This window comes from Gopherus flavomarginatus, chromosome 11, assembly GCF_025201925.1.
Source record: "Gopherus flavomarginatus isolate rGopFla2 chromosome 11, rGopFla2.mat.asm, whole genome shotgun sequence".
NCBI lineage: Eukaryota > Metazoa > Chordata > Testudines > Testudinidae > Gopherus > Gopherus flavomarginatus.
This window is the reverse complement of record NC_066627.1, coordinates 46,826,390-46,837,892: the sequence shown is the minus strand read 5'-3', so window position 1 is coordinate 46,837,892 and position 11,503 is coordinate 46,826,390. Positions and strand designations below refer to the sequence as shown.

The following is an 11,503-nucleotide window of genomic DNA, read 5'->3' as shown; positions in this document are numbered from 1 at the left end:
GATTCTGGCCGTAAATGTTCTTGAAAATGGTGCCACTACCACAAGAAGCATCGGCGTCTTAGATCTTGCAGTGCTGCTGCCATTTTAAAAAGGGTCATTCAGCAACTAGGATTCTTTAGCGTGACACACAAAGCCTTGCATTATTCTGGCACAAGCAAGCTCTGGATAATTACTAGCATTGCGTGAAGTACTCTGGTTAGGTGTGGGTCTCAACATACCATCAAAAGGTTACTGAAAGGGTACTAAATCAAGAGAAAACCATTGAGATAAAGGATGGGGGAGCAGCATGGAAGTGGAGATAAAACAGATCAGAAAAATAGTCAGCTGATAATCAGAAAGACTACAGTGATAGAAATACAATAAACAATCCTGCAAGATCAAAATTTCTCCATAATATAAACACAGAGATTACTACTTAGACTATAAATCAAGAAACCATTAATACTTCTGGGTAATTCAGTATTTTTTTTTTTCTGGCTGCTGAAGACAGTTAATTTATGGCCAATATCCGGTTAAATTTGAACCTTCTCCATGGTGAATGACAGAAACTGAGCACTAGCTGAGACAGAAAACTTATCAAACGATCAGCATCAGCTATCATTTGGTCAGCTTGTCAATACAAAGATATTCTTACTCTCAAAAGGTTCACAAATATCCATGGTTCAGAAATCCACACTAATATCTGAAGTATTATCCAATGGCACCATGATTTGAAGTTTTCAAGTGACTTCTAACTACAATATTCACTTATATTGTATATTTATGACATTACACCACAGTAACAATAAAAAAATAGATCTACATCCCATTCACAGCAGATACTTAACATAAGACACCTTCGTTAAAGGAAATATCTGAATTCCTCTATTTTAGTTTTCCACATTCAAAGATTATGGGTTTATAAATCATGAAAAGCAGGTAAAAAAAATAATCAAAGCTCAGACCTGACTAGAGTCTGAGTTTTTTTTGTTTGTTTGTTTTTTTATATAAAAGGTATTAGGGAAATTGTGGAGGAAAAGGTGGCTTAAACAATTATAGAATTGTTTCTATTTGACAAATTGAAGAGAAGATTAATCAATCTGCTGAATTTGAGTTCTATTCATCTATACATCAAAATTAGATTGTCTCTATCTTTAACAATTTTTTATTTTCCCTCTCTTCTCCAATTTTGTTTTACTGTCGCTAGATTTTCCCAAAGTTTCATTGCTGTTGTGCTCAACACATGCTGATAAAAGATCAAGCAGCAGAGGAGGAAGGTTTCATGTTAATAAAAACATAGCAGGTGAAATTAGGAATCTGGAAGGAAGAAAGCTAAAGAGAGGAAGACACTTCTTCATTGTTAAAAGGGAAAAATACTATCACTCTGCATGATACACCTGCAGAAAATCTGCACTGTGTACGCATCCCTAAATCAAAGGGCAAGAAGTGGTGCCATTCTGAACACTCTTATATGGTCAGCTTGACAAAATGGTGAGTTACATACTAATTATCATCTAGCTCTAGTTTGTGTTTTGGGTTTTTTTCCCCTTCATCTAGGAATTCTCTCTATAAGAAAAAAAGGTTTAAAAAAAGTTCTCAAACCTTGCAAAGTTTAAAAATACAGCTTCAATAAAAAGTGTCTTAACGGCTATTTTTAACTGCCAGATTTAATGCAGTCCCAGCAGTAGAGAGAGGCATTTAAACTGGTACTTATTCAACTGCAGTTCACACACTCAATTGCTGGCTATCTCCTCCTTTCTCTGCATCACCCCACCCCAGATGTTCTCTAGAACTTCATTAGAAGTTAGGAATACTGGAGGGGCAATCCTAAGAAACTACACATGCAGTATTGTGCCATGAAAACATGCTTGCACTGACTTGTTCCTCTTGAGTTCTCATTTTAAGAAGTTAGCATACCCAGCTCCAATAGCGCTATGGTGAGAATATATTTATTACTATCCCTTACGATGGCAGAGCCATATCTTCATATGGTCATGATGAGACTGAGATACTATTTGTTTTTCTAAACTGGAACAGAAGAAAGGAGAATGAAGGGGAAGCACAGGGTAACAGGTCGACAAGGACAACCACGTTAATCCAGTTGTGTGTGAAACTTCTCTCAGAGAGCATGGACTCCTTCCTTCGCCATGCAAAGCAGGATTACAGAGGCCTACCAGTTCTGGTTATCCCACCCATCATCAGCTGCTGAAGACACTTTTGTCATTTTCTTGGGGGATTTTTTGGTCTTGCTCTTCCCTCCAGCATTTTCCCAGTTGGTCTCCCAGTTTTCCCAGCTGTCGCTGTTACTGTTCTTGTTGTTGGAGACCGTCCCCGAACCCCAGACGTCCCAGCTATCTGAGCTCTTTTTCTCTGTGGAATTGTCCACGTAGGTCCAGCTGTCACTGCTTGGGGATTTATGAGCCTTGGGTGGGTCTGAGTTGCCAAAGGTTTCCCAGAAGCTTTGATCTACAGCATTGTTCTGGTAGCCCTCTCCTCCGCTGTTCTGATAGCTGTCTCCCTCAGGTGGTCTTTAAAGCAAAAAGAACAGAGGTGGGGGAAAATATCAGCTTTTGTACCACTCATCTCACATTACTGAATTAATAAATCTGCTTAAGCTAAACCTTCACCCCCAGCTCCTACTAAGCTTGTCTGTCATCACCTTATAAATTAGGTATTTCTGCAGGGAAAAAAATGGTATTTCTGCATTTAATTTTACAGCTGAGACATTAATCAACAAGAATAGAGAAAACAAAAGTGCCAGTACCCTTTGCTCAAAGCAATTTGGAGATGACAAAGATGAGCAAGGCAGAGGAACTTGAATGAATATATTTAAAATGGAGTCTGCTTTGGGTTTTAATTTCCAGATTTTGCTGGTTTGGGTAATCACCTTGAAAATATAAAACAAGATGTATCCCATCTGAATTGGTATGAATTAAAAAAAGTTACATTCAGAGCTATTTTGGTCTCAGTGCAATACCCAGGGCTGATGACCAGCTAAATTAAATTAAATCGTATTTGTGTGCCCAGTATTACCTGTTTATTATATTAAATGGTATTTATTACTTTTGAAAACTAGTGAAGATTTGATGAAAGAAAAATATGTTTCTTCCTACTAAAATTAAAGACACTAGTATTGCTGAGGAAAAGAGTTTCCCCTGATACTTTTATATTATAGGGAAAACACGGGGTATATCTTGACATACTTTATGAATCCATGTATTTTAGAGAGAAGAAAAAAAACAAAACAAAAAAAAGATAGTACCTTTCAGAAAGATCATCTGATTTGCTGGAAAAGAAAGTGGTGACATCCCGCCATCCCTTACTGCCAACCCCCTGAACCTGGAAAAAAAGAACAAGGTTATTTCACACTTAATGAATTACCACATATTTGGACTGAGCTCACACATTTGTTCTAATAAAGACTGCTACCTAAAATCCATAATGCACCACCACAGAACACATCTTTGTGCATATGAAGACATATTTAAAGCAGCCTCACAAAGTTCGGCTCACCCACTCGGGAGGCAAGTATGGCAATTAAAATAGGCTCTCTTTTGTCATCATCATAGCAAGTCATTGTTATATCTAGGCTATTAAGCTTTCATGATGATTTTGCAAGGTCCATGAAAGAAACACATTGACTGGACAGTGCTTAACAAGTGAGCAATTAACAAAAAAATTGGACAGACAACCAGGGCTTATTTTTTTCCACTTGACTGTTGATAGTGACAGCTTTTGACTTTTGCCTTCGAATTTTCTGATGAAAATGTTGGGATTGCTCGGAGCAGGAAGGGTCACCTGATTCTCCACTGTGATGGATTTTGTGATGTCAACCACCACCAGTTCAGAATGGTAATATTTTCCATCTACTTTGCACTAGTGTGAATGGCAGCATAAAGTACTGGGCGACTCAGACCCTGTGTTTTTAGCCCCAGACTCAAACTTGGTATGTCCACTTTTGTGCATGAATGGTGTGCCCCCAGAAAAGTGGTGAAGCACCAGTTTTGCATGAATCTCTAGCCATTCTGGTCAATAGTTGGGGAGCTAGCCAGACACTCGCCAATCTGTTTCACTGTAGATTTTCTAAATCAGCAAGAATAAAAGTCAGGGAGCTGATGGAAATTTAGTAACATACATTAATAAACAGGTATAAGAAACTAGGTACATGGCTAGAGCTACATAAAGATCTTCATAAGCGAGAAAATACTGGAACAGACCTAACTTGATATCCTTAGATTATGAAGCCCTGTCTAGAACTTTTAAACAGTATTCTATTTCATAATGGTTTAACAAGGCTTGTGTCCATGCTAAACAAGTTTTAAACCAAATATAGCTATAGAACAGTGCTTGCATGCTAAGCAATTCTGAATGTGATTCATCAAAATTACCACAAACTAGGAGCCACATTCTGATCTCAATTACCCTGATGTAAATCCAGAGTTAATCCAAAACCAGCAATGTTTAACTAAGTTCCGGATCTGCTGCAGGGTCTCACTTTATTCACACAGCAATAGTGTAAATATACTTAAGTGGTTTTACCAACTGTTTCCAAAAGCAATTTCATTTTAGTGCTCACATGGACAGGCCAAAAGTTAATTTCTTGAATGTTACTGTTGGAGGAATTCCAAAACACATTTTCCTTCTGTTATGCTGAGATCATAAGCACAACCCATGAAATGGCATCAATAATGAGCACTATTCTGAGATCCAAATACACCAGTTGGAGCTCTATGTATGATGGGGCAAACTGCCAAGCTTTGAGCAAAATAGACAAGACATTAATTCACTTTTTTGTTGAAGCATTCCATCATTCCCATCCTTTCAAACAGGAAAAACTCCTGGCACTATGACTTCCAATACTGACTTTAACTGCCCACAACAGTTAGGACATCAAAAGCACTAGGCAATGCTGTGCAAATTACTGAAACAGCGTGTTATAAAAATGTTGCAAGTGTCCTGAAACGAGCAGTAGCAGGGAGCACTTACCACATTACCAAGCAATGTCAGCATAATGGGAAAAAGGTACACACATTAATAAAGTTAATAAGTGTACATATTGTATTTAAGCTGTCTCCATATTCTTTAGCACACATTTACTGTCAAGCATTTGGGTCACTGATTCTATTACACGTCTACATTTCGCTGTCAGTGTAAGCATCATTCAGATGCTACTAAGATCTGGTTAATGTACCTGTAGCTATTTACACTCACAATCTGTCTGCGTATCAAGCTATTTTATTATGTCAATTGTATAAGCAATTTTGTGTTTAAAATGTCTCTTTCTCAGATTACTTGTATTGAGAACAGATAAATAGCAAAAGGCAGAAACTAACACATCTTAGGGATTTTGTTTTATAAGACACTTATCACTTGTGTTTCTGTGACCTGTGCACATGAAAGAATATGGAGACTGGCTTAGTATTTGGCCTCCTAATGGGTAGGCAGGCCCCTTCGTACCTTGGTGGCCAGATGAGATACCCCCATGGAGAACTCATCAAGCATTTTTCCCTCTTTCACCTAGATGAATCAAAATGTGCGCAGTTAGTGATGAAACAAAATGGTGTCTACAGCTTACAAACAGGACAACTTGTGATAACAGCTAAGGACAAAAGTTAAAAACAAGCTAAAATATATTTGACTCAAAGACAATGAGGTTAAGAAAATATATGAAGTCTGCTGCTACTAATGGGCTGATCCTCATCTCTTTACAGTTAGTGGGACTCTTTCCATTGACTTATTTGGGCTTTGGATTGGCACTATTACAGGAAACTTGAGAACGGGGGGAAGAGTGGTGACGGGAAAAACACCCCCACAGATAAAAAACAACCAAAAACTTACTGCATGGCCATTTATAAAGAATATGTTTTACTGCATAAAATGGTATTCTGGAGAGACTGAAAAAAAGGCACCTATAAGAATGGGTTCCAAGAAGATGTTTTTAGCATTTACACAGATCTACTGGAAACCTTACAAAAGCCTTAATATCCTTGCCTCCTGGTCATTTGGAGCACACTGGAATTTAGTTTCTCAGCTGGCGTAAAACAATCATCCCAATACAAAAGCGTACAAGTGACCTAATATAGTTACACATGGGCCAGACTGTCACCGCTTGCTGTCAGTTATGTAGAAGATCTAGAATATCTAGAAGATAATTTTATTTAGAATAAACTAACAAAGCATTGCCCAAGGGCAGTTTGCCATTATTTACCTTAGCTAGTGTGCAACATCCTTCACTACAGTAGTCTTCCAAGATATGGAAGTGAGCAACAGGAAAAGCACCCTAAGAAAATGTACTGGTTGCAATATACCTTGTATTATAAATTACCCTATTTGCATCTATACAGAATTTACCAAAACGAATATCTACCAAAACGAAAATCTTGATAAGAAGATTCATTTCTGTAAAAAGATTCTATTCTGGAAATGATTCAGGATCACAGAGAGTGGAAAACTCCATATAAAAAAAGACAAATGTAATGAGTATGTGATACAAGAGGACTGATTTACTTGGGTGATAGGCTTATTTTTTTCCAAATCTGACATGAAACTAGTGCTGGTACTATGTTCCCCATGAAACAAAAATTCTGTTTTATGAATACAGATAATCCTTGAGATTAACTGATTAAAACAAGGAGCTAAACAAAAAATCAAGAACATCATATTTCTTTTGAAAACTATCTGCAATCAGTTAGAAACCACATTACTGATCAGAATATATGAACCCTTATGTAGCTGTGGATGCTCTGATATGCCTTCAAGATGCTTATTTGAAAGGGAACAGTACCAGCAGTCAGAAACGTGACTACTATGAAATTAAACTCACTAAGGTAATATTACTAATCAAAATATTTGCTTATCACTGACCTCTCTAGCCAATTAAGAGGTGCCATGAGGGACTCTGAATGGAGCTCCAGCCACTCTTCCATCCCATGAAGGAAGAGGGCTGTAACAGGGCATCTCATGGGACAGAGAACCAGCAAGAGAAAATGAGGATCTCTCAGGATTGATTTGGACATGAAGCCCATCAAAACGAGGACAATTTTGCCACTTGAACATTTCTTTGGTAATATTAATATTGAATTATTTAGCATTTTCCCTCTGCTACTGGGTCAGGATATGGAAAATAACTGAACATGCTGTCAACTAACTAACTACTTGTGGCAGTAAAAAACAAAATGACTTCCTAGGTAATACAAAAATACTCTGTAAGTAAATTTACTCGTTTCCAAAGTTACCTTTTCCTGTGCAGGTTTGAGAACATTTTCATTTAAACTCTGACCTAACTCTGATGCCTATTTAAAAGCAAAACAAAAGTAAAGTCAGTTATATTTTCGTTCATAAAATACTGCCAACATTCACTGCCAAGAAACTAGCCTGCAGGAGACTCAAAGAACATAGGACAGAAAAGCCTTAAGCTTTGCCTCATACAAGCAACATATTGAGCTAAAAGCACACACAATGCAACACTACAGAGAAAGTGCTACAAGAAAAAGAAAACACAGATAAAAGGCAATAAAGGCTGCTGAAAGTTCCCACAGCCCAAGAAAGGTCTGTCCTTGAACTGGCACAACCTTTCAACCAGCAACAGCCCAGAAGGCAGGCCTCTTGCTAAGCCATGAGCTTTAGCAAATATTTTGAAAAACTCTGAGAAATGTACCCTTCTTTACATGTTCTTGTTAATGGGATTAATCGGCAGACACAAGCCTTTTCATATTAATTCTTTCATAATAAAATACTCTCTTCCTGTGGCACAGGCAATGTCATCTATTAATAACCAATTCCCTGTTTCTAGGCAATACACCAAGTCATACCCATGTGAAAGGATGATTAAACTATTTTATAGCTTAAGCTTCTCTCTCCGCTGAGATGTGCAGACATTCTAGGAGGAAAACTGTAATTATATCTAGGATAGATGCATAAGGCTGCTGTACTTTAGAGAGGACATTTACAGCATACAAATCCATACTGTAAGAGTGAGGAAGTCACAAATGATTTTGGCAGGACAATATTAAAAGGACAGAGTCACTTGGAGTTTTTCATAACTGTTAAAATTATTCCTTTTCTCACAGTCCATAATAAAACAATCTTTAATCAACCATTGGGTGACAAGTACACTACACTGATTAGTTCTTGAAGAGCTGCTTATGTGCTAAGCTGCTGCCATTCATTCTCTTTATAAACAAATATTTGCAAAAAACCCAAAACACAAAAATCCCCACAGAATTTGAATCAGCCTATTTTATGCCTATTAACTCAGACATTGTCCAATTTATTGTCATTAAAAGGTATAATTAACTACAGTTAGTGATCAAAGAACATCAAATATGCTGCTTAAGGGGGTAATGGATCACTGCAGATACCAGAGAGGACCCTTTTGTACAGTAACAGGGCTGTACAATTTTGCAGATGGCTAGAGAAAGGGGCAGTGGGTGACACGGTTTTGTCTTCTTTTGAAACATTGGATATCGGCCACTGTGAAAGACAGGAAATCAAACTTGATAGACCTATGGTGTGATCCAGTACAACAAACACTATATTCCTTCTGTGGGGCTAAGCTATTCTGTATATACATTATTCTTGAATTCCACATGCAGAAGGAAAAACTGACATGACTAACGTTTGCAAGTAGCATAGCTCACAGTACAGAATGTTCTCTAACATACCAGAGGGCAGAACTGGCTCTTTTTTACTAATTTAACCTATTTTAAATAGGCTTGAAGAGACATTACAGAATGATGCACACAACACTATTAAAAAAATGACTGACTTAAAAAGAGGAAATAAAAAGACAGCGCAAGAGCAAACACACATATTCAGCACAAACAGTGACAAAAAGCGCCCATGCACGTGAATGTACGTGAGTGCTTTACCGGCTCTGGCTGCTGCTTGTAGCCCCAAAACTTTACCCAGACAGCACAAGAGAAAGAGAGCAAGGAAGGTAGAAGAAGCAGCTTTTAGCAAAAAAATTGAAGCACTTTTCCGGCAAATTAAGTAGCATGATCCTTTTCCAATTCCAGGGTCTACTGACAAGAGAAATAATGAGCAGAAGTCTGTTTCATGTCCAGTAGCTAAACTTAATTACAAAATACATGGCCGCCACAGTTCAGCGTAAGCCAGATTCTAAATGTGTGCTATAAAGCAACAGATCAGGTTGTTAATTAACAAATTTGAGCTATCATTAATATGGTTGAAGAAGAACAATCTGCTAAAGTGCTTGTCAGTAGATCTGATGAGCTTCTACATTTAGTTCTCTATATTATAAAAAGATGTACACCCACACTAAAATGTAACAGTATATAAAGAAAAGGTTTCAAAATGGAAAATTATATGTAGAGGAAGACCTCCATAACACTAAACTTTTCTCATTCAAGCCACGCAATAAATATCTTATGGCTTTTAGCTAGGGTTCAAAGTTGAAGTACTTCTGAGTGACGTTTTCTTTGTTAATCCTTCAAAAAACACATAATGTTAGCCTATAATGTGAGACAGTGACATACCAGCACCTGTAACTCCCTGCGGACCATCAAGCCTTCCCATGATTTTCCAACCCTGTTTTGATCAATGTCCCATGTAGCTCAGGCTAATGCTGTACACACATGAATCACAGTTCAAGAGCAAGACTCTTTCATGTACTGTACTCTTTCATGTACTGTAGATAATCCCCTTCCAACCCAAAACATAACATTTAGATTTTGGCACTTAATCATATTCCTTGGGTAATTCAAGGAGTAAAGCCAGATTTTTGCTTTCCGGCTTGGGATTTTCAATAATGTTCTACATAAACAGACTATGTTTATGTCAGAGCTGTAGGCAATTTAGGTCTGACTGTCCTCACTTTAATTTTAGTATAAAAACGAAATGTGTACATTTGAAATTGTTGCCTGTTTAAACACAATCATCTTAATTCAACAATATTATTCAATGTGCTATTTTCAATTCATGCAACGGAATGAGCATGTGCATTCTATTAAAACACCTACTTACAGATGACTCACAAAAATTAGAAGTATATATTTTAAGGAGAAACCATCCTTAAGTTTCTCAAAAACACAATCACAACAATACTGTATGGCATCAAATCATTCATTCATTCAACTGTTTAATTTCAATAGCAAATAACTACACCTATTATTTATGCGTACTATAAAAATGTCACAATCCTTGTGGGAGTAAAATCTAACATGTAGTTTTTAAGAGACAATATCCTAGTGTATAATTATACAGATGCAAATATGCAGCACTAAGGATACACACCATGGTTTCATAAGGACCAGATCCAAGACTTCTCGTACTACTGATATAAAGAGAATTGGTAGGGATTCCTAATAAGCCCGATTACTGTAAATGACACAGAGCTACTTGTTTTAATCACCTTTTGAGTTGCTTGAGATCCAAATTTGGTAGCCTGTAAAACAGAAAATAAAATTGTTTGTTTAGATCAACTTGATTTTTTTCTCCCTAACAAACAGACATGGTGAGTGAAATCCTGATCCCAGCTGAAACCAATGGGAAATTGACTTCAATGGCGTCCACGATTTCACACACTATTTCTTAGAACATGGTTAGCTTTAAAGAAAGTACACTCCTTCCATCCTTCTATGAAGGTATCAACTGTCTACAGAAGCAAACAAAAACTGGATTTTTTTTTTTTAAAAGAAGCATTTTCACAAAAACACTCTCCCCCCTCATTTTTTATTTTAAAATGTTGAAATATTGACTAGCTCTAATAATAAGTTGATAGCTACTTATATAATCCCCCAGACTGATAAAACCATTTGCCAAAAGGGGGCATAAAGACAGGGGAAACACAGTAGCCTAGTATTGACAGAAACTCCACTCTGACAACTCAGAATTCTAGACACTTCACCGGCATCTTTCCCTGATGTGCTAAGTAAATCAGTCTGACTTTATAGCTCAGTGTAAATCTACTGAACTAAAAAACTGAAACATAAAGCAACTGACCAAATCGACAATATGCAGCTCAGTGTGAAATTTCTGCAGAAAACACTAACTTGACTTAGCACTAATCCACACCATTGCCCCAGAAAACAAAACTCCTTTAAACAAAGAATGGTAAATAAACGTTAATTATCTTTCTCTTGATTTTTATGTGCAGTGCTCCAATTATTTACAGAAATGCCTCACCAAAACTGTATACGCATATCCAAAAGTAAATATGTGGAAAATACAGGAAGTAGGAGCAATGTCCAAAATATGAAATTCTCATGAATCCATAGGAATGGGAGGTCTAAAGCAGATGAGAAGGGCACAAACTGTGGTGTGGTGTGGGGTGGTTTGTCAAGAGTTGTTGGCACTAGATAAGGCAGCAAAGAATCCTGTGGCACCTTATAGACTAACAGATGTTTTGGAGCATGAGCTTTCGTGGGTGAATACCCACTTCTTCAGATGCATGTGGTGGAAATTTCCAGGGGCAGTATATGTATGCTAGCAAGCAAGCTAGAGATAACGAGGTCAGTTCAATCAGGGAGGATGAGGCCCTGTTCTAGCAGTTGAGGTGTGAAAA

At 37.3% G+C, this 11,503-nt stretch overlaps 1 protein-coding gene across 11 annotated transcripts in view; it reads right to left on the bottom strand.

Annotated features, from left to right (window-relative positions):
- Positions 1–1,128: 1,128 nt before the first annotated feature.
- The window catches only part of ARFGAP1 (ADP ribosylation factor GTPase activating protein 1), a 44,248-nt gene continuing 33,873 nt past the window's right edge, over positions 1,129–11,503 (bottom strand). For 8 of the 11 annotated variants that reach the window (XM_050918686.1, XM_050918685.1, XM_050918690.1 and 5 more), the window contains 6 exons: positions 10,352–10,384; positions 8,850–8,879; positions 7,215–7,271; positions 5,437–5,496; positions 3,242–3,318; positions 1,129–2,507 (listed from right to left, as the gene is read on the bottom strand). In XM_050918686.1, coding sequence (XP_050774643.1) covers positions 2,150–2,507; positions 3,242–3,318; positions 5,437–5,496; positions 7,215–7,271; positions 8,850–8,879; positions 10,352–10,384 — 615 coding nt within the window. In that variant the 3' untranslated portion in view covers positions 1,129–2,149. The remainder of the gene's footprint in view (positions 2,508–3,241; positions 3,319–5,436; positions 5,497–7,214; positions 7,272–8,849; positions 8,880–10,351; positions 10,385–11,503) is intronic. The other 3 variants (XM_050918692.1, XM_050918694.1, XM_050918693.1) reach the window with 2 other exon arrangements.